This window comes from Eleutherodactylus coqui, chromosome 3, assembly GCF_035609145.1.
Source record: "Eleutherodactylus coqui strain aEleCoq1 chromosome 3, aEleCoq1.hap1, whole genome shotgun sequence".
Taxonomy (NCBI): Eukaryota; Metazoa; Chordata; class Amphibia; order Anura; family Eleutherodactylidae; genus Eleutherodactylus; species Eleutherodactylus coqui.
The window spans coordinates 98,480,455-98,504,366 of record NC_089839.1 but is presented as its reverse complement, the minus strand read 5'-3'; the positions used below and the strand labels follow the sequence as shown (position 1 = coordinate 98,504,366).

Sequence of the window (23,912 nt, the reverse complement as noted above, 5' to 3'; positions counted from 1 at the left end):
CCGGGGGGGGCTGCCGCTGCGATGGGGGGGCTGTCGCTAGGCCGGGGGAACTAGCGCTGGGCTTCGGAACCTAGCGCTGGGCTCCGGGGCCTTCACCTGGGCTGAGGGTCTAGCGCTGGGGAGCCGGGGGCTAGCGCCGGTTACCTGCTGCCTGGCGGTGGGCGTCTGGTCGGCGGCTGCGGGGCGTCTGGTCGGCGGCTGCGGGGCGTCCGGTTGCCATGGAGACACAGCTGGCGGCGTCTCGGGAGCGCGCACGTCGGGCTGCAGCGAGCGACGGGGAAAGAGCCGGCGGCCATCTTGAGGAAACTTTTATAAGTTGCTGAAACGCTGGAACGGTAAGTACGAACCAGCTAGAAATGTCATTTACAGGGGGGCTTAGTAATGTATGTTTAATGGGGGGGACTGGGCAAAAAAAAAAATTAACTGCTTCCTCGAGACATCTCCTTTAAAATGACTTGTGTAACTTCAGGGACTTTTCACACATGCACCTAAGATGCACCTAAAGACACAGCTTAATCTTCTGCAGATTTCTTCTCCATAACCTGCAATTTGAGCCTATACATGCAGATTTTAGTGCAGAATTTTCTGCGTCTTTAGAAATATTCCGCATATGTAAAAGGTTCCTAAAGAGACTCGGTCAGCATCTTTTTTTGCTGACATTACCAAGAGCACCATAAGTCAGTGCCTGTCTCACTGATTACAGTGATATATCTACTGTGTGGATCTGTGCAGTACTTTTGGAGAAACGTGAATTATATTAGTAGCAGGCAGACACAGAACTAGTCATACATATTCATCAGCTGCAGGATTGCCACACTCACTCCGCCCTGCACCACATGATTGGCATTTCTCTCTCTGCAGAGTAGTAGGTGGGCAGCTGTCAATCATTGGCTGTAGAACAGGGTGGGTGTAGCTAGCTGCAGCTCATGAATATCCAGGACTACTTTTAGTAGTCCTCTATGCATTTGCTGCTACTGATAAAAGGCAAGTTTCTCAAACTACTACACAGAACCGCACAGCAGACATATCACTGTAATCAGTGTGATTGTCACTACCTTTGGAGAGGGGTGCAAAAAGATGTTGACAAAGTCTCATTAAAGTGGACGGGTGTAAATGCTGTGGACATCTCTGATATGCAGGATGTAATAGGGTTACAGCACATCTGAAAATAGGATTACTGTGTGAAGTGGATCTTATTGGCAGGTGTGACTACACTTGTAAATTTCACTATAAATCTACTCCCTGAAATATATATGATGGTCAGGCCAGTCGATTAAATATATAGTGGAAATACTTATAATATGTGTCTGTAGTGGCGTTAGCCGCCAACCCTTCCGGCTAACCACTTGCGAATCCTCTTTACTTTTACAAGCTCCAGTAAGCATATATAAAGTATCTTTTAATCCAGGCTGAAGCTGTGGTCACACAATGGTGTAAGTGTTGACAGCTTTGTATACTTTGGATGTATACAGTGCTTTTAAATGGTGATATGTAAATCACGGCGTTACAGAAAACTAAAAAACAACCAAGACTTTATATGGATACAAGTCCGCTGAGAAGACCAGCACGGATCTGCTGCAAATATACATCCAGCAACTGGTGTCGTCCAGACTGTAAGGGCTTACTCACGCTAGTGCGTTTGTGCGTGCAGTACACAGAGAATAGGCCCCGTTGTTTTCAATCTGTGCTTCCTCACTTTTACATTTGTGCCATGGAAGTCTATGGGGGTGCGCAAATGCGCTCCTGATACCCACGCAATGAACTGAGCAATTTCATGGGGAAATCAACACACCGGGGACTAATAAGGGCCGCTTAGCATTTTAAATCACTGCGCAGGTGTGTCCCCCGTGTGGATGTAAACGGTCACGGTTGCCTCAGCGCAACAAATTTGCGCTATAAACAAAGCCAAATAGTGAACAAGCCAACGATGATTTGTCTGCCTGCAGAAAATGAACGAGGGAAGACAGGCAAACAATTAGGGCTTGGACTGACGGACGTATGCACAAATATGCTCGCCGTAACGCAGCGTATTTGCGCATGAACAATGGTCGTCCGCAGGTCGCACCCTTTTTCTTGCTTCTTTTAACCTGCCATACATTTCTATTTCAGCTTTCTGCATAACCCACTAAAATATAAGGCAAGTACTGTCTTTTCTCGTGCGCATGAACTACGTGTGAGAAACACGCTCCTGTGAACGAACCCATTGAAATCAATGGATTTGCTTTGTCGTGTTTTGTGGGTACAAGTTTCATGCGTGCAAAAACATGCGCAAACATGTTTAAGCCCTCAATTGTTTGTCAGACGATCATTGGCTGCGTTTACACTGAACGATTAGCATTCACTTTCGCTCGTTTGAATAATTTCTTGAATGCTAATCATTCCGTCTAAAAGGGCGTCTTCAGACAAGCATATACGTAAAGGCGCTCGCCTTAGCCCAACGTGTTTGCGCAGGGAAAGAGGTTGATTTGCACATGTGTCTGCGCATAGGACTATATGTTTTTGTGCATGCAGGGCATGTTCATATGCGTGCGCTATGGAGCATATTTGCGCATGAACAAGTCCAATTTCTTTTTTTTTTTTGCAGTTCAAACTCTGTACTATTGCGCATGCAAAAAAAGAAAGCTGAAAGATCGGGCAGGACTCCTCTCTTCTCACATGTATAAAAAATATGTGCGAGAAAGATAGGGCAGGTGCTATCTTTTTTTATACTCGGGAATATCGCGCGAGAAATACACCATTGGTCTGCCTTGTGCGCATGATTTTCTCATTGGCAAAACGTTCCGCAAACAAAGCCCTGAGAGCTTAAGCAGATGAACATGTTTGTGTAGGTTTTTGTGCGCGTGAAAGTCAATGGGTTTGTTCTCATGAGCGTGTTTTTCAAGTGCAAAAAAAGATAGGACCTGCCCTGTCTTACGCAGCAAGCTTCTGTAGAAGTCTACAGCAGGTTCAAAAAATCAGGGGGAAGGGTGTGATGCTGCAGACAATGGAGGGAAAGGCAGACAGCTGGCCTTGTTAGGCTTTAGATAGCCATTCTACTCCACGGTAAGGCCTCGGTCACACGGGTGATTTTTCGCGCGATTTGCGCATGCGATCGACGATTTTATAGAACCATTGCTTTGCAATGGTATCGGACACATGAGCGCTTTTTATGCGCCTGTCCGATTAATTATAGAACAGAAATCGCAGATCGCGCCTATCTGCGATTTGCGATTCCTGGTCTTCTCTATATGCGCTCAATGGGGCCGGCGGCAGCAGCGCCGACCCCATTGAGAACATATACAACACAAATCATTCTCCTCTGCCACAGCTGTAACAGCTGTGGCAGAGAAGAATGATGTTTGCCCATTGAATTCAATGGAGCCGGCAATACAGCCGGCTCCATTGAAAGCAATGGGCTGCCGGCGATCGCAGGATGAATTTTCAGGTAGGGCTTAAAAATATAAGCCCTTCCCTGAAAATCATCCAAAAATGTGTAAAAAGTTAAAAAAAATATATACTCACCTTGTCCCCGCTGACGGAGTTCAGCCGCGGCCGGCCGGCAGTTCTCCTGAACTGCTCTGAGTAGTATTCAGCAGGCGGGGATTTAAAATCCCCGCCTGCTGAATGGGCTGCCTCTGATTGGTCACAGCCCTCACCAATCAGAGGCAGCTCTCACTCACCCATTCATGAATCCATGAATGGGTGAGTGAGTGCTGCCTCTGATTGGCTCAGCGCAGGGACCAATCAGGGGCAGCTCTCAGCTGTCATTCAATAGCTGAGAGCTGTCTCTGATTGGTCCCTGCGTTGAGCCAATCAGAGGCAGCACTCACCCATTCATGAATTCATGAATGGGTGAGTGAGAGCTGCCTCTGATTGGTGAGGGCTGTGACCAATCAGAGGCAGCCCATTCAGTAGGCTGCTGAATACTACTCAGAGCAGTTCAGGAGAACTGCCGGCCGGCCGCGGCTGAACTCCGTCTGCGGGGACAAGGTGAGTATATATTTTTTTTTTTACTTTTTACACATTTTTGGATGATTTTCAGAGAAGGGCTTATATTTTTAAGCCCTTCCCGAAAATTCATCCTGAGATCGCCCGCAGCCCATTGCTTTCAATGGAGCCAGCTGTATTGCCGGCTTCATTGAATTCAATGCGCTGGACAGTGCTCCACTGCTCGGGCCGTTTCAAAGGAAACGCGGCTAGGAGCAGATTTTTTGGGCGATTTTTCGGCCCTGGTCACGCGTGTGACCGAGGCCTAAGGGAGTATAACCCGCGCATTTGAACTGGCATTTCAAACACAAAAATTACAGTATTATGTGCCGACATGCGTGTAACAACCTGATTGTTGCCATCTCAAAACCTTGTTTATGCGCAAATACGCTGCGTTGCGGCGAGCGTATTTACGCAGACGCTCATCTGTCGAAGCCCTGAAGCCGCCCTTAGCCTTAATTTCTATCCTTCAAACTACAAGCGTGTGTGCTTATTTATGTGCTTATTTTAACTTTATCCCAGTTTGGGAGGCTTTAATGAAAACCTGGCAAAGTGTCTGCATAGCAGGAGAAAACACGGTCCTGGTCGATTTCCCGGTGTGTGTTCTGCCAACGTGAAAACAATTGAATGTTGTAATTCAGGTCAGTGAAGATTCCAAATCCTCTTGTCATTGTACAGCGAGCAGTGGAAACACCCAGACGTCTGCTGGAAGAGGGGGAAAAGTTAACTTGTGGAGAACAACTCAGAACAACATTTCCAGAGACAGTTTGGGAATCTTCATCTCATGCGCCTGAAGAAGGAGAGCGCTGTACGCAGAACCCGGTCTTCTGTTTATAGCTTTGTTCTGCTCATAAACGTGAAGGGTTTATTTATCAGTGTTATTAGCCGCACACAGAAATGTCATTCTTTAACAAGTTCGCAGTTTATGGGGTCCTGTAAATGTTAAGAGCTTTTAAAATTTGACTGTTGCAAAAAAGAGGACTAGAGAGCGCCGAGTCGTGAACTTTTTACTACTATGTTACACACAAAACCTGAACTTGTAGGAGGACCCTGAACGTCCTGTGGACTACCAGAACTCTAACTTTACAGTCAGTGTTGTTAAAGGGGTTGTCTCGCGAAAGAAAGTGGGGTTATACACTTCTGTATGGCCATATTAATGCTCTTTGTAATATACATCGTGCATTAAATATGAGCCATACAGAAGTTATTCACTTACCTGCTCCGTTGCTGGCGTCCCCGTCGCCATGCTACCGTCTAACTTTGGTGTCTTCTTGCTTTTTTAGACGCGCTTGCGCAGATGGATCTTCTCCCTTCGGCTGGTCTTGGAAGCATCAGCGTTTTTGGCCCCGCCCCCTTGTACGCGTCATCGCGTAGCTCCGCCCCCGTCACGTGCTGATTACAGCCAATCAGGAGGCTGGAACCGGCACCCGTCATGGGGCGGAGCTACGCGATGACGCGTACAAGGGGGTGGAGCCAAAACGCCGATGCTTCCAAGACCAGCCGAAGGGAGAAGATCCATCTGCGCAAGCGCGTCTAAAAAAGCAAGAAGACACCAAAGTTAGACGGCACCATGGCGACGGGGACGCCAGCAACGGAGCAGGTAAGTGAATAACTTCTGTATGGCTCATATTTAATGCACGATGTATATTACAAAGTGCAATAATATGGCCATACAGAAGTGTATAACCCCACTTTCTTTCGCGAGACAACCCCTTTAATTTTGTTGTGTCTGCATAAAGGACCTTTCACACGGACGGAATTAGTCCCGACATTTCTGCGTCACAATGTTATCCTAATTCCGCAACTGTTAAAATCTGTTTATCTTTCCTTCAAAACTGCAAGATTAGGGGTCCCCTCACAGGAGCATATTACTTTATTTTTACTTTTTGCACTTGGAAGGGCCAGCTCCCACGGGCGTGCCTCCCCTCCCACCCCCTATCCTTCCCTTCAGGATTTTAAAGGCTATTTAGTCTAATGAGTTCCAAATGTGCAATATGATGCAGAATTGCACATCATATTGCGCATTTGCACACCTCCCATGGACTTTTATAGGGACCTGTGGTGCGTAGATGCACACAAAGATAAATAAAGCATGTTGTATTTTTTTGCATGCATGCGAAATGAACCCATTGAAATCAATGGGTTCTATTCTCTGCGTATTGTGCGCACAAATCCGTTCGTGTGAAGGGGCCCTAAATTCAGAACCTGAAAAGCTTTCTGCTGTGGAATTAAGGACGTCTTGTGGAATTATTGTTGGGGATTTCCAACATTCAGGAGAAATTAATAATAATAATAATAATAAACTTTATTTGTATAGCGCCAACATATTCCGCAGCGCTTAGACAGGGGGGATACAGAAAGACAATACAAGCATTACAGAACCGCAGTTACATAGTAATCAGTTGATGGAAACAATAGGGGTGAGGGTCCTGCTCCAACGAGCTTACATACTAAGAATAGTGAGGTGATACAGAAGGTAAAGGGGTTGGAGATGTGCACAGTATGGCGAGGTGGAGAGTGAGGGATGCTATACACATAGACAATGGTCAGATATTTGGCCGTGTGACGGCAGAAACAGTATGATTGCAGGAGCGGTTTATGATGGCTAGCAGGGATTGCAGTCAGTAGGTCCGGGAGCATGTTATCAGGCGGAGTACAGAGGGGTTTGTTTAGGGAATGCGGTATGCCTCCCTGAAGAGGTGCGTTTTTAGAGCACGCCTGAAGTTCTGTGAGTCCTGGATTGCTCGGGTAGCCTTTGGTAGTGCGTTCCAGAGGACCAGTGCTGCTCTGGAGAAGTCTTGGAGGCGGGAATGAAAAGTTCGAATTAAAGGGGCACTCAGTCTGGTTTCGTTAGCAGAGCGGAGAGCCCGGGCTGGTTGATGGATTGAGATGAGGGAGGCGATGTAGGGGGGCGCTGCACTGTGGAGGGCTTTATGGAAGAAGGTAGCGAGTTTAAAATGAATTCTGTATTTAACGGTCAGCCAGTGCAGTGACTGGCACAGGGCAGAGGCGTCCGAGTAGCGGCTGGACAGGAAGATGAGCCTGGCTGCCGCATTCAGGATGTATTGGAGAGGGTAGAGTCTGGTGCAGGGGAGGCCGATCAGCAACGAGTTGCAATAATCGAGCCAGGAGTGGATGAGGGCAACAGTGAGCGTTTTTAACGTGTCCACAGTGAGAAAAGAGCGGATTCTTGCAATGTTCTTGAGGTGCAGCTGACATGTTCGGGCGAGAGATTGGATGTAGGGGGTAAAAGAGAGATCAGAATTGAATATGACCCCAAGGCAGCGGGCATGTTGTCTAGGAGTTATGGTGGTGCCACACACTGAGATGGAGATGTCAGGATGAGGTCGGTTAGTGGAGGGTGGAAATACCAGCAGGTCAGTTTTAGAGAGGTTTAGTTTTAGGTAGAGAGAGGACATGGTGTTAGAGACAGCAGACAGACAGTTGGTGATGTTTTGGAGGAAAGGTGCAGAGATGTCACGGGAAGAGGTGTATAGCTGGGTGTCATCAGCATACAGGTGGTATTGGAGGCCAAATCTCCTGATGGTTTGTCCAATAGGGGCTGTGTAGATAGAGAAAAGGGGGCCGAGGACCGAGCCCTGGGGGACCCCAACAGCAAGGGGAAGAGGAGGGGAGGTGGAGCCAGCAAAGGAGACACTGAAAGAGCGGTCAGATAGGTAGGAGGAGAACCAGGAGAGGGCAGTGTCCTTTAGGCCAATGGAGTGTAGCATACTGAGGAAGAGTTTGTGGTCAACAGTGTCAAATGCTACGGAAAGGTCGAGGAGGATCAGTAGGGAGTAATCGCCCCTCGATTTGGCTGTCAGTAGGTCATTGGATACCCTTGTAAGGGCAGTTTCTGTCTAGTGTTGAGGTCGGAAGCCAGACTGTAGGGGGTCTAAGAGAGAGTGCTCTGATAGATAGCTTACAAGGCGGGAGTAAACCAGGCGTTCTAGTAGTTTGGAGATGAAGGGGAGGTTTTAGATGGGTCGGTAGTTGGCAGCATCAGTCGCGTCCAGAGTCGTCTTCTTTAGCAGTGGGGATATGATGGCGTGTTTGAAAGAAGAGGGAAAGATGCCAGAGGTCAGAGAGGTTCCACAAGGCTTTCCGCAGAACACGTTCTGCAAATAAAAATGCAACACAATTTGCACTAATTGACAAAATCCACATCTGCGCTGCAGCCTACGGATAATTGCATCCCGTGTGGAGGTCCCTAATTGTTAGAATAAGCAGAAGGCTTGGTTTACGTTTTGTATCAGTATTTGATAAAATTTGATAACAAGTGTACAAAATAATTATATTTTTACTGGGTGAAATACACTGACAACTTTATAGAGACCCCGGCCCTTTCACAAGTGGAGCTTCCATCTACGGGGATTAGACATGTGACTCTGGAGTGGAACGTAAAATTAAGTGAGCAAGTTTTCTGTGGATCAGTTTCAGATTGAACGCACATGACAATGGGAAAATCGAGCAATCTACGTGACTTCATGTAAGGCATGGTCATCGATGCTAGACTGGCTGGGGTCAGTATTTCAAAAACTACCAACTTTGCGTGGTTTTCTTGTTCAGTAGTATATTGAGAATAGTGTGATTGAGGCAAATCCATCAGCAAATGTGGATCCTAATGATGCAAGCAACTCATCGATAAACGGGATCAAAGGATGATGTCAGTAATCCTTCTTATGAACAGGGGTACAGAGTCAGGGTGCATTCAGACGACCGTATATCGGCTGGGTTTTCACACCCAGCCGATATACGGCGCCTCTCTCTACAGGGGGAGGAGGCTGGAAGAGGCGGGAGCAGTGCTCTGAGCTCCCGCCCCCTCTCTGCCTTCTCTCTACCCCCTCTCCGCCTCTCTGCACTACTTGCAATGAGAGGAGGCAGGATGGGGCGGGGCTAAATTCGCAGGAATAAGCTCCACCCCCGTCCCGCCTCTCCTCATTGAAAATAGTGCAAGGGGTGGAGAGGGGGCGGGAGCTCAGAGCACTGCTCCCGTCTCTTCCAGCCTCCTTCCCCTGCAGAGAGAGACGCCGTATATCGGCCGGCGTGAATATCCGGCTGATATACGGTCGTCTGAATGCGCCCTCAAGCAAATAGCTCGTATATCCAACTGCACAATTCATTGTTTCTTAGCATAGATGGGCTATAACAGCAGACCAACAGTTTCAATGCGGATCAATGTCACGCTTGTAAAATTTAGATTCTGGATGCGATCATGATGCGTCTTTGCTTAATGGGCCGTCTACTCGGAAGTCACCGTCGATACCGTGTTTCGACTATAATAAGACCTACCCCGATTTCTTGGGGGGGGGGGTTGCTTGAAATATAAGCCCTCCCCCCAAAATAAGCCCTGTCTAGACTACATAAAAAAGCAAACAATACTCAACCTAGCAGGCGGCGTTTGGGTCCCTTGCGCTGGACTGCGGTGCTGCTGCAGGCTGCTGTGTTCTCCTGATGTCATTCAATGAGCATTAGCTTGCTGGAGGCGGGGTATTCAAGCCCCACTACCAGGAAGAAATGCTTTGTCAGCAATCAGGAGAACACGGCAGTCTGCAGCAGCGACTGAGACCAGCGCGAGGGTCCCGAACGCCGGCTGCTAGGTGAGTATTATAAGACAGCCTACCTCCCCCCTGAAAATAAGGCACTGTGCCTCCTTTGGGGCAAAATTTAATAAAATACAGTATCTTATTTTCGGCGAAACACGATACTGGCGGCAGCTCTCAGCTTCTTCCCGGGGCTCCAGGACAAGTGAGTATGCCCTCTTTTTTTTACTTTAGGCCGGGCTGAGCAGGTGGATCGGGGTTTTTTTTGTAATGACACAGCCCCTTTAAAAAAAGCACCACATCTATGTAGTTGCGATTTTGATGTGGTTGAAAAAAATCGCAAGTGTAACAAAGTATGTTACGCTGAAAACAGACCTATGTCCATCCAGTTCAGCTTATTACCCCCCAAATATTGATCCAGCGGAAGGCAAAAAAAAACAAAACAATGAGGTAGAAGCCAATTTTACACATTTATTGAAAAAATTCCTTCCTGACTCCAATCTGGCAATCAGAATAATCCCCGGATCACCGACCCTTCTGAAGTTATTAATGATTATAACATGTAATATTTTATTACTCAAGAAAGGCATCCAAGCCCCTCTTATACTATTTTATCGAGTTTGCCGTCACCCCGCCCTCAGGCTGAGAGTTCCATATTCTCACTGCTCTTACAGTAAAGAACCCCTTTCTATGTCGATGTATAATAGTGCTTCCAATAATTCTCAGTGATAAAAATCACAATGCAATCACATGGCATGCGAGTGGGATGTGAATTTTTTTTCAATATTCCATAGGAAATAGTGAGGAAATGTGAGGAATCGCCTAAATATAAGACATGCAGCGCTCTTTCAACATCGCAGCATCACTACAAGAGAAAAATCGCTCATGTGAATAAACACAAAATCATAAATATGTTATTAACATGCACAAGTTCCATCCATATTTCTATTGGACAAAACTCACGTGTGAAACTTTCCCATGTGAGTACACCCTTACCCGGGGTCACACGAGTGTAAGATTACCGCGTATTACGCGTGTGATGTCCTCGCGTGTAATACGTCCGCAATCATATACATTGCCTTACACTGTTTCGCTCACATTTATGTGTATGCATTGTATAATACGCAAGCGCAAAACAGGACGCAGCATATTACACGCAAGAGAGCCCATTGTTGGCCATGGGCGTGTAATCAACTCCATATAGATGCGCCGTTGCGAACTGACAGTACAGGAAATTTAAACGAAAAACATAGGAAGTCTGTGCATAACAGCGTGCGGGAGATACGCTGTCATGCGCAGTATAATATTGCTGCCAAATGCAGGAATAGGCCGGCTCCACAGTGGTAACACCCTGCGATACTCACGCCGCGTTTTACACGTACGGCCATTTGAGCCTGGCTTTACTATCTCCCTTTCTTCTTTGCTTTAGAGTGGAAAAGTAGAAAGTGGGAGACGGATGACATTGCTCATAGGAAAGGCAACTAAAGCCAACTGAGCTGCGCTGCCATAAGTAGCTGCATTTGCTGTATGTGCAATAAGGAGCCATTTATTTGAACATGTTGCATTTGTCTTGTCATTTTTCTGATGAAGCAGCAAATGCCTCCAGCGATCTTCAATGGTAATTATTATAAAACATGGGAATATTTGTAACCTGTATTTTAATTGCAAAATAAACGGAATATGCTTTTTATGCAGCGGCACAAATATACAATTGACCCATTTCTGTCCTGCATCTCATTACCGAGACATGCCTTCCCATTGCTCTATTGTCTGTTTGAATCCCTTTGTTCCTAGAAAGAGACTAAATGAATTGAATTCTTCCCCCACCCAAGCTTGAGAAACACTAGACCCCCCAGGGGTGTCAGCCTCCCAGCACAATGGAAAACCTAATATAATAAAGGCAGAATAGTAGGATGTACTGAGCACGTTCAAGGCATCTGTCCACTCAGTTCGTTCCGTTCACCTGAGAGAAGATGTAACAAGAGATAATTACTAGATATTACACCAGGCAGGGCGGAAGAACCATTCTCTTGCCCCCCTCAGGCTTAGAATTCTCAAAAGTAGAGGCGAGGGCAGTTTAATTTTAAGTCTATGCCTGAGTCTGAGCAATTAGCGTATTTTCCCCCGGGTGCTGGCCGTCAGTGTCTTCATCATTATAGACTGTAATTAAAATACCTTTTTTTGCTAAATCAACTACACGTACTTGGATGACTGAAACATACTTTCTTGGTAAAAACTCATTCGTACTATCTTCATCATTTATCTAGTGCATATAATTCATCTACCCTCCTCTGAACCAGCCAGGTGGCCTCCAGACGAAATGTCCTTACACGGAGGCTGTTCAGATAAATGGCTCACGTTTGTTAGAGAGGGAGCTACTCTTACAGATCTCTATGAACCCAACCGTGACCCCCCCCCCCCCCGCTATGACATCTACGGTTTTTTTTTCATCAACAGCACTACATCTACCCATGTATTGCAGTTTAGTCCAATCCACTTGATAGATACAGCCCATAAAGAGATGCAAAGCTATTTCTGGGGGGAAATATATTTGATCTTCTTGGCCCACTCTGAGTCCATTTACTACCGTAGCAATACTCTTTCCGGTTTAAAGGCATAAGAATGATTATTGCTGGGACAACCTGTTGGGCATCTGTGCACAACAAGTCATCCTGTGTAAAAGGGCCCTTAGGCTGCCCTAGAACCTCAGTTCTAATGTTCCATCATAGATGTGCCACAAAATACCAGAAGAAAAAGTCCTGCATGCAGCACTTTTCGTCCGGCAAAATGTCAGACAGCATATCGGAAACCGAAGAGACCCATTACAGTCAATGGTGTTGTTCAGTTCCGTCATAAGACACATCCATTCGGCCATAAGGGAGCAGGAAAACGGAACTCAAAACGCAGATGTGAAAGTAGCCTTAGACCGGGCTCACACAATTTGTCCCGCAAAAATCATACCCTAAATATGGCTACGTCGGCAGAAAGATAAATAGGTTATACTTTGTGGAACGTAGGGGTAAAAAAGCAAAAATGAAACCCCCAAAAATGTCTGGTTGTGATGATAGTGAACCTCTTCCTCCACCACGTTCCCAGGACCATATGCCTTGTGATTCTTTTCTCCAGGAGAGTTAGAGTCTTCTTAGCACCCACCATGTATGATCTGTGGCATCCCAGAAGCCTCAGTCAGTCGTGATCCGCTACAACGTGTATGGCAGGAATTTGACTACAGGTTTGATGTGTGTCAAAGGGGGCTCACATTGAACACCTCTGATGTGGAAAACATTTTTGATGTTGTGCAACAAAACTTTTTGAGTTTCTGTTTCCATCTATATCAAATTTATGTATCTGAGTGTCACAAAACGGGAATTCTGAGAGTTTAACTTCGGGAAGAGTATTTGTAATAATCCTGCATAAAGACCAGATACTGAACACCTTGAACACAGAAGTGTTTCGGACGCCACATGCGTCCCTAATTGTCGGAAATCTACTCACTATGTCAAATATGTCACTTTTGGAAGTTTTCAAGGATACCATTTCAGCCTACAAGCTGTCTCAGAGTTTTTGACAGGTGACTCCAGTCAATTCTATTCCATTTTAGCACTCACGTTTCAGATTGTGTTTGACTAAATTCCGATTTGATTCAAATGAACCTTCAGAACCATTACATATGTTTTCGATTACTTTAAATTGAGATCACTCATTGAACATTTTCATTGAACTTGGTCTAGAAATAAAATGTTAATCTACAACCGAAAGTAATAAAACCATGAACCTGATAAAGATTACAGTTTAGACTGCCAAACGGCGTCATTCATCCCTCTGGCTGAACTCGAACTTGTGACCTCTGATTGTATATTTCTGAATGAATACGGCATTCAAGAAATATAGACTTGTCATTACAGGTTTAGTTTTTCCAACGGACTTGTGCTTAAATCAGCCATTCAGGCAGAGCTACAGTATATAGTACGGGGGACAGATTGGCAGCTAGAACGTTTTATGAGTCAGAGGATGGCTATCAACAATCTCAGACAACCTGTTCAGACAATGATTAGACATTGCAGCTAGGCCTTATTCACATCTGCAAATCTGGCGTAAAATCCCAGACGAAATAGCTCAGCATGCTCCTCTACTTCGTCCGGGCAAATGCCAGGCAGCATGCTGGGAGAGGAATGGATCCCATTGTGATCTATAGGGTCCGCCCGTGCCATTTGTATTTGACATATGCTGGATCTGTCACTTTTAGTAGTCTTTCTGTTTGGCTCCAAGGATGGACCCGAAACAAGGAAATAATGCTAACGTAAAAGTGGCCACACTGTAGTCAATAATTATGACACTATCCCAGCGGCATTCATAGAAGATATGGATCCCCCATTATGGTGTCTACCTGGAAAAGGAAGGTCTGGTGTCATTTCCGGTTCCATGTAAAATGACCCTTGGGCCAATTGTTCACCTCCTTGTTTGCTAATAATACACCTTCTTTCAAAGAAGAACTGCGTTGGTTCTCACTACTCAAGAGCAAAAGGGATGGTGCAATCATATATATGTCTCCTCTCAGCAAGGGATGTACACCCTTGGGCTGTCCTGATATAGCAAAGCTAAAGAGGAGCCAATGTAGTTACAGTACGTATATATTGTATATGTTAAGACCAGAACTTAACATCTGCTTCAATATGAAACATGGAATATTGAATAGTTCTGACTGCCAAGTGCTCATTATCACCCTCTTACATGATTGAATTATTAAACCCAGAGGTGTAACTAGAAGCTCTTGGACCCCAATTCAAAATCTGTAACAGGGCCCCTTGCCTACCATGTGCTGTTCATAATACTGATGTCTTCTTTTATGATGGAGGGAGCTTTTGGGTCCCCTAAGACTTTGGGGCCCGGTTGTAACTGCTACCCCTGCACCCCTTATACCTATGCCCCTGATTATTTAAACCCTACATAATGACATCATATCATAGTGGTTTAGATGAAGCCTAACTTACCTTCTAACTGCAATCACTTTAGGTCATATTCATATAGTGCAGCACTGTATTACTGTTTGTTGGAGTAGTAATGGTACTAATTTCAGTTTTGTTTCTTAGGGCCAATACTTAATGGACTTCACATTTGTGTAATACAACTATGTTCAAAGCAGTTGTCAATTTCTTTCCCCCATTTATGTTTAAAGGTCATATAAAACACATCATACAATAGAAAGCGACAATAAGCATGGGAAACATAATCTTCAAGTTAAAGGTTACCTCCAGCTACGTTGTCAACCGTGTCTCCTTCCAAACGTTTAAAAGTGAGGACAGGAAATACATCTGGGAAAGCCGGCAATCAGGTTGCTTAGGCAACTATGTAACTCGGAAAGCCTCTACTACAAAGCTCTTTTTTAAGGAGAGTCTTTCAAGATTTTTGGTTGTGGTTTCCTAGACATTTCCGAGACATCTGGACCACCCATCATCTGCTTCCATCACTTTTAATCTCCAGGTTGGAAATACAGTTGGCCTCATAACTGTAGGTACCCTTAAAAAAGTTATGTCGCCCATCTTGATGATTGAAAAGTGTAAAATTAAAAAGTTTTTTAGTAAAATAAACGTCTCTTGTTGACAATATCCATTGAATTACTCTTCAGTGCTCTTAGGATCTCAACCTGTTATCGTAGTTCTAGTGTTACATTTTTAATGAACGTTGCTCATTGTCATTTTTTAGAATGCTATGTTCTTACAACAGTTACTGTATCCTTTGATTACTATCACCATATACTTCCAAGCAAGTCAGGATTGCGTTTTTGTTTTACCCTCTGTTGCAGCTTTAACCGCTCTGTTGATCCACATTTCTCTTTTGGCTACACGTGGAATAATAAGGGGCCTAGGCAACCAGCCAGAGGCTGTTGGGCAATAATAGAGCCAGTGGTATGTGCAAAATGTGATTACGGCTGTCAACACCACAGTGAACCAAACAGAGGGTGAACGCAGCAGACAGATAGTGACCAGAGAAACAGATTATCAGACGCGGTGATAGGAATGAAGCTTTCGGAGACAAATTGAGCTTACAGTTGTGCTTTATAAACCATAGAATGAAGACACAGGGTAGCATGGTGCTATCAGAATCCAGTGATGGAAAAAGCTATTTCAATAGATTTCAGCTTTTTTGGATCTTAGCCGTGCCTTGCAATATTTTTTTAGGACAGAAGTATGTTTATCTCTGTTTTCCCACAGTTTGTCTCTCACTCGTTCCACAGCTGCCGGCTTCTAATTATATACTTTAAAAAATGACGTGCCTGAAATAAACATTATGGATGATTTGATGCACCTCTGGTCTAGTTTACTGGGCCATTTGTGTAATGAACAAACTTTTGCGTCTGAAGGGTACTTTTACTATTATAATTGGTTTCAATGGCAGTTATATTTAGTAGCTTAGGATGGTTGGGGGTGGGGGGCTTGAAAGTCCATTTGGCCCTTTAGACAGCCACAAAAGTTAACTGCCAGCTGGAAGATCTTTCGGCCAAGATTTGACACTGGCCAGTCTTACCCTTTAACGTGCATATTTGGCTTGGCGGTGCACATTAATCTGTACTGAAGCAGGAGCAGACTGCCAGGGGAGAATAATAGAAATCTCCTCGCAAAATCTAATAGGACCGTTTCCAGTTTTGCGCCCAAATTGAATGCCTAATCTTGTCTGCAGTTCCCCCCAACATACACATTAGATTGTTGGCTGATCCTATCAGCAATTTGACATTTATGAGAGCAATTAGTATTATTGCCTGCACTATTTAATTCCATCTGGTAAACTATATAATTTATGAGATCATATCAGACATGTATATAGTATAGGACTAGACAAATCCTAGGATCCAAAAAGCAAAGGCACATAGTTGTTTTTTTTCTTTTGGAGGGTGGGGCGTTCAACTCACCTTGTGAGTTGTTCTCTATGAATCTGCATTATAATTCATATTGTTAAGCCACTGATGACCTTTTTACATGGGCCAAAGTCTTACCCCAATGTAATGAGCGCCAATCGACATGCATGTTGATCGGTCCTCTTTTTTTTTTATTACATGGCCGAACGATTGCTAATAAGATTATTCATCCATAGGTTGGCTGTATATCTGATCAGTGAGCATTTTTAAGACAGTGTAAATTAGCTGATCGTTGGCTTAGGGTGGTTGCACATCCGCGACAAAACCTCCGACCTGAGGTTCCCTCACAGATGTGGCTGAAAATACCGGCTTTTCCTTCTGTCCAAAAGCCAGCTGGGTGGAAAGCAGACCCATTATGGTCAGTTGGGTTCGCCTGGTGCTGTTTGGTTCCATCCAGAGACAGAACAGGACGGCTGGGGGGATTCCACTTTCCAACTCTCCGAACGTCACAGGAGTGAAAGCACCCTAATTCGTTGGCTCTTTGCATAGCCCAATTATGAGGCAAACAAACACTTGGGCCTGATAATCAACCCATGTAAATGGATTTTTAAGAAACTAAAACTGACCCTTGAGTTGGTCTATCTGACTCTTAAAGTCAGTATTTTATCCTTTTCCTGTATAGAAGTATTTCACTTAGGGCCTGATTTATAGTTATCATCAGTATCTGACCTAAGAGTACTAACTTTTGGGCTTGATACCAGTGTACTCTGGGCTGCTATAGCTCAGGTAAGGAAATAAAACTTTTCTGTGTTAGCATGCTTTTTTAAATAGACAAATCTGCAACACCGTTTTGTTAATTAGACTTTTTTCAGTCTGTATATCATTAGTCGTAGTTGATACATTCTGCTACCAATAACTCCAATATTAAGAATACAATTGTGACTGTAGGAAGCGACAGTCTTCGTTGGCAAGCAACACTGCTGCTTTTTTATGACATTAGTTGTCTTTCTAGAAACCCGCCCATTGATGAAAAAAACGCAAGAGGGCTGATTTGGTTCCCACACCAGTAAAGGCCTGATTGGTTTGTTTTCTCTTTTTTTTCCCTTTTGACCCTCTGGAGAAATGTTTTGTTTCTCAGAGCTTAGCATGTAAAATAGGAAATGGAGAACCCGCCCATCATACAGTGCTGCTTTCTGAGTTTGTATCCGTTTCCTCTAATGCTGATTTTACAGATGAGGTTGAAACATCCATGTGAAGCGACACAGCATGCAGACGAGGTGGAAGCAACCTATTTTTCCTCTTCGAACAAACCTTAAGTCTCGGGCCTGCTCTATGAAGCCAGGTAAAGTGGGTTAGATAGGCTTTCCATGGAATTTATAAAAAAATGAACAGGATAAATGGTGTTCGCATATATGGAATATTTATGTTCCCTTTGCTTTTTATTTTTCGAGTCCAGCCACTTTTAATGCATCCCATAAGAGGTGTATAGTAGTTGTATTGTGCTAGGTAGGCAGACTGAGGACTTTGCTTCGGCATCTGAAACTTTTTCATGTTAAACTGCAAGCAATGAGCATTACACATGTAGATGGGAGGGTCACTGTAAGTAGGGGATGTGGTCTTTAAAAATGTAGGAATGGATCATACAATAGTTTCTATGCATGTTAACATATATTTAGTAATGCAGGTCTAGATTTATGGAAATATCACCTAAACCCAAGCCTAGATCATCAAAACCAAACCTTCAGCCCTTTCCACTGTTAGAATGCCTAAGCTATCCCATGTAAGATCCACAATAGTGTAGGTGGCCTAGGTGGAGCAAAAAGCTCTGTGTTTTGATGCAGAAGGGAAAAAGAAACGCCCCGCTTTCTTTTTGATCGGTGTTGTGTGAATAATTTATTACGTACATATAATTTAGCATTGTTGCAGTTACAGTTGAGCTATTGTAACAGAAGTTTGTGTATTGCATACATAATATATCCAGGGGTGGCAGGAATCATAAATGGAGGCCATTGTGATGGTATATGTATTTGCAGGTAATTGAGGTGCCACCTATTTGATTATATTCATCTGATTTGTGAGGATGAATAGCTATCTACGGATTATTGTTATTCACTCTAATGATATTCTAGAATATGCAAGTATGATTTGCCCTTTTACGAGGGACAGCACAACAGTCTGTCGTGTGACACCTGTTCGGCACTTATTAGGAGTCGTTTTATTGCAGCCATTGACAGCTTTGCAAATGTTGGTCATGAAATGTGATAATGATGAGCTATATAACAAATGTCACAGGGTGCTGCATATGTACTGCTACGGTTATGTTTCGCTGAATATTGAAACTCCACTCAATTTGCAGGTTTTCCCCTGCAAAGTTAGTGCTGTACTGTATCTACCATAGTAGAAATCGGGGGCTTACTTTCCTGGAATTTAGATAGCCTTAATATGAATAAGACCTCATGTTCACGGGCAGATCGGATTCCGCATGCGGGAGCCTGCAGCGGAATCTGATCCTGCCCGCGGCCGAGGTCACTGCTTACCGTCCGGGTCGTCTGCGTGCCTGTCTGGGTCTTCTATTTTCTTCATGGTGGATGTGTGCGGAAGCTTCAGCTGGCGTGTGGCCACACATGCGCAGCGGAGGTTTTTTTTTAAAAACTCCTGCTTTTCCGCGGAATTCGCGGCCCGTCTGCAATTGCGCACAGCTTCCATTGACTTCAATGGAAGCCGTCTGTGCGGGAAACACACTTAAATGGAGCATGCTGTGATTTGTTATCTGAACCAAAAGGTCTGCAAAACAAATCTGCATGCCTTAATTCAGCTGCGGATGCCCATGTTTATAGGCAGCTTGAACTGCAGATCGTCCACAATTCAAGTCCGCCCATGGACATTGGGCCTAAGGAACTCATTTTTACAAATTAATACCTGAATTTTTTTATTGCATTATTCTGTGATGTATGTTCATGCTGGTGGGAAGCAACTAAGTCAGTATATACTTAGTATACTACAGGGGGTGGAAAAAAATATGGAAACACCATATGAAATGCATGGGATTTAAATTATTAGCACTGAGCTGCCGTTTTGACCCCTACTTGGCTGAGAGCTTTCCTGCCAAATTTGTGTTTACTTTACCTCTTGCCCTGCTCTGGGTGGTTTTGGGAGCCAGCTGGTAATCGGTGGAACCCGGTTGCTTGGGCAGATGTTCACTTCATCTGTGTCATATTCGTATGGTGTTTCCAAATTTTAGTTCACCCCCTGCATATCTAGGGCAGGGATGTACAACCTGCAGCCTGCAATGCCATTCCATGCGGCTCCCAACCATTCAGTCATAGACATGCTTCTATTGGCTGTTCACATATATTTTCCTTGTCAGGAAAGGGTGGTTTCACATCTGCATTGGAACCTTCGATCGGAGGTTCCGTTGCACATCTGACACAAAATACCAAAAGAAGAAGCGCTGCATGTAGCGCTTTTTCTTCTGGATAAGAGCTAGGCAGCTTGGCAGAATGCGAACAGACTCCATTATAGTCTGTTTGGCGCTATATGGTCCCGTCATAAGACAAAGCCATTTGGCCAGGGGATTCCCCTTTCCTGCTTCACGAACAGAGGAGGAAACTGGAATCTGTGATGCAGATGTGAAAGCAGCCTTTGTTCTTTTGGTGCAATGTATAGTCATTTCTGGGATCCCAATATATTGGCAGGATGGAATGGAGGTCTCTGGGACCAGAAAAGGGGAGTTGATGAGGTGAAGAGGTGGCCATGTATGTGTGCATCTATCTTTATCATAGTTTTATAAGAGTAGTGAAACTCATAGTGTGAATCAGATAGTCAGAGAACCGTGTGCCCATCTTTGTTTGTTCAGGCTGGAGGGTCGGTTTAATAGTCATTGGCACAAAATAGCGTTGTCTGAGTAATAGCTGCTCAGGTTTAGTCCTCTTCCCAGTCGCTGTTATCATTGACAGCTGTTTTCAAAAACATTTTTATAGCTGCATATAAATTAGCCCAGCAGCAAATTATATAGGCCCTATATTTAAGAACAGCGCTTTCAATGGAAGAGTTTTGACTTAAAAGCACTAGACTGAAATGCACATTGTGTTTGAGGTATTTCATTGTTCGTTTTTTTTGAAGTGCCAACGTCTTGAATGAGGATTGTGTAATTTTGGCATTTACCATTGTCTTTTAACAGAAAGGCAATTGACAAGTTTGTAGGTGTTAGAAGAAATACAGAAGTTCATTGTTGCCTCAACAGAATGAACTTTACTGAAGGTTATATTATATAGTCTGACTTTTATAGTTTGCAATGTATGTAAAGTTAAATCAAGCTTTTACCTCTTGTCATCGCACCATGCTGTCCACTATTAGGCCAAACTGTGCAAAAAAAATGCTATTTCATTCATGGGAGTTATCAAAAAATACAGCGGACCCATACTTATTGATCTGCCATTTTCATGAGGGAAGCTGACAGTTCTCAGCTGTGATTGATAGCTAGTCTAGCTGCTATGTATCAGCTTCTAAAGCCTCTAAAGTCAATCAATACTGATGGTAGAACCATAGTTAACTTATTCTGCTCATTCATAATAATAAGAGTTAGGGGCAGGGCTGTGGAGTTGGTAAGCCAAATCTTTGACTCCGACTCCACAGCCCTGGTTCTGAGATGTGTGCAGGCATACCCACTGCCCGGGGCCTTCTTTCTCTGGTCTGGGGAGGAGTTTCACTACTGAGCATATGCAGATAGTGCAGCACTGATGCATCTCAACTAAAAGCCTTGAAGAAGTAGCATAATGATACTTAGTCTAATGGAGAGGAAAGGCAAAAACTGGTTTTCTATTGCCTTTTCCACATCCTACTTATCAATGATTTTGATAAATAGAGACTTAGATGAAGAGAACAGGACATTCATAACTTTCCTAAATTCCTATTAAAGGGAAATATGCAACACATTCTGCATTGACTGAATTATACCATATTTATCATATATATTTTTTTATAAGTTAGAGTCCATACTTTCCTACCGACTCCGACTTCAGCAAAATGGGAACTTGATTCTGATTCCATGACTCTTACTCAAACTCCACAGCCCTGGAGTGGCTACTACCTTCTACCATCTGCATTATAAATATTCATGCTTGGCTCGGTCTGCATGTTTACTTCAGTAAGGATGGGAGGATAATCCGCATCCAGAAAACGTATCATCTGGAGGGTCAAACGGTTGAGCATGTGAAAATCAAGCATCTCCTTTAGCCTTTCCTTGGACAAAGATTTCAGAGACAGTTGGACTACCCTCATACACATTACATTGTTGACAGGATCATTTGGCATTTATCCGTATGACCAGCATAGGTATAGGCTCACAAGTGATGACAGAGCTTTGTGTTTTGGACTGAATGACGTTTTCTGATCCTTTGCGACATTATTCGACTTGGCTTCATATTGGTGTTAACTGCAGTTTTAGGATCAACCGATCTAATGATCCTTTTTTAATTTGTTGCCTGGCAATAACTTTTTAAGAGTTGAGAGTTTATGTCTGGGACTGGAGGTTCTTCATGGTACCTTGTTCTAGATGGCAGATTTTCCAAGTACTTTGGTTACATTTGTGAGTTAAGGGCAGGGTTGTGTAAAATCCTATTAAGCAGTAGAGTGGTTTTGTGTTCCCTTCCATTCTTTTTATCAACATATAACAACATATGACATTGAGCTTTTATTACTATTAAGGCCAGCTTCACACGAGCCTAAGCGCAATTGTGCACCCCATAGCGCAACTTTTTTGAGTTATGAATGAAGCTTTTTTGCACACGTGTTGGCATATTTTACTGTACTTTTTCGGCCCGCAGTGGATGTTTCTTTGCACACAGGACACAACACACAAACAGATTGAACTGGCTAATTCATCTAATGTGTTCCAGATGCGTTCTTTTTCCATTGGAATCACGCAGTGTTTCACCCCTGTAGTTGTGTATTGCGCATGCATTTCCACAACCTCCCCATTGACATCTATGGGGACCTTTGTTCTCTTTCTTTTTCTTGCGTGGCTGACGTGTGTGCTCTAAAATACGGAAATATGAACAAACCCATTGAAATCAATGGGTTCTAGTCTCTGCATATTGCACGTGCAAATTTTGTATGCATAAATACGCCTGGCTGAAGGTTGTGTCAGTTTGAGTTTGACTGTGGATGTATCTTCTTTAACTCTGGTGGGTGTGTCAGCTGTTAGTGTGCTCATGGGGGCAATTAGGGAGGGTTTTTAGTTTCCTCCTGGCTTGGGTTCTGTACAGTTCAGTACAGTCTGCTTCTACTGTTGGTAGAGGACATCTTTGGATCTGATTTCAGTGGTTCTTCCAGCAGCTCTTCAGATACGTTTAGAGATTTATTGCTGAGGTTTATTCTTGGAAGGTTTTGTTTACTCATATGGTGATTTATCCTTTGTCATTTATTAGGGTTAGTGAGTGGCACAGGTACGAGGGTTGGATGCATCCTTATCAGGGCGAGCCATCCACTATTAGGCATGAGTTGTCACCTTCAAGTTCCCCTTAGGGAAAGTTTCCCTCCTTTGTTTGTGGTTTCCTCATCCAGTTATTGCACACTTGAAGCGGATGTGACAGTCAGCCTGATGTTTTCCATAAAGAAGGCTGGTGGTCTGGTGTTACACTAACTATAATTACCTTCTGGATGCTGAAATGTGGTGTAAAAGAAAAGCATCGTAGGTACAATAAATTCAGAGTCCAATCATGAGAGGAACAGTTGCTGACATGCAGTTTAAAGGGCCCCTCCTTTATCAGGGAAATTCTTATTCACTTCCAAAATAATTTAGAATTGTGTTGCCCTTTCTTTGGGATTTCCTTGCACAGGCACTGATGGTACAATTAAGTGTAAGTTTACTGTAGTGGTGCTCATAGTTTATTACTTCGCTGTATATGTATCTGCTCTAGTGGACCCAATGCAACCATTTATTTCATGGTCACACCGAAAAGGGTGGTTGCCTGCAGTTTTCCTCATCAACAGCTGATGGCCAATATATTTTAGTTGTCCAACTTGCAGGTCCTCATATAGAGGAGGGATTTTTCAGATGAGACAGTCTCTTTAAAAGAAAACTAGATTATAACTCCATGAATTACAGTTAGAGATGAGCGAGCATACTTGCTAAGAACAGTTACTCGATCGAGCATTGTCCTTAGCGAGTATCTTCCCGCTCGGAAGAAAAGGTTTGGCTGCCGACGCGGGTGACAGGTGAGTTGTGGCCATGAGCGGGGGGGAGAGAGAGAGAGAGATCTCCTCCCTGCTCTCCCCCGCCGCTCCCTGTCCGCCACCGGCAGCCGAATCTTTGCTACCGAGCGGGCAGGTTCTTGCTAAGGGCAATGCTCAATCGAGCAATTGCCCTTAGCGAGTATGCTCGCTCATCTCTAATTACAGTACATTGATAATTTCATTTTTTAATGTATATTCTACAAACACTGTTGAAGTTAATCTCTATAGACATTACTGACTCCATATTGAAGTTAATTATGTACTTTTCAAATCTTCTGTCTAGAAAGCCTGAAACCTAATCCCGAATAACACCT

At 44.0% G+C, this 23,912-nt stretch overlaps 1 protein-coding gene across 7 annotated transcripts in view; it reads left to right on the top strand.

Moving 5' to 3' along the window:
- UTRN (utrophin) overlaps positions 1–23,912 on the top strand; it is a 701,048-nt gene that overhangs the window by 37,138 nt on the left and 639,998 nt on the right. The window contains exon 1 of one of the 7 annotated variants that reach the window (XM_066595899.1): positions 17,614–17,704. The exons of the other annotated variants lie outside the window; for them this stretch is intronic. Coding sequence (XP_066451996.1) covers positions 17,629–17,704 — 76 coding nt within the window. The 5' untranslated portion in view covers positions 17,614–17,628. Of the gene's footprint in view, positions 1–17,613; positions 17,705–23,912 lie in introns of those variants that run through there. 7 annotated transcript variants of the gene reach the window in all.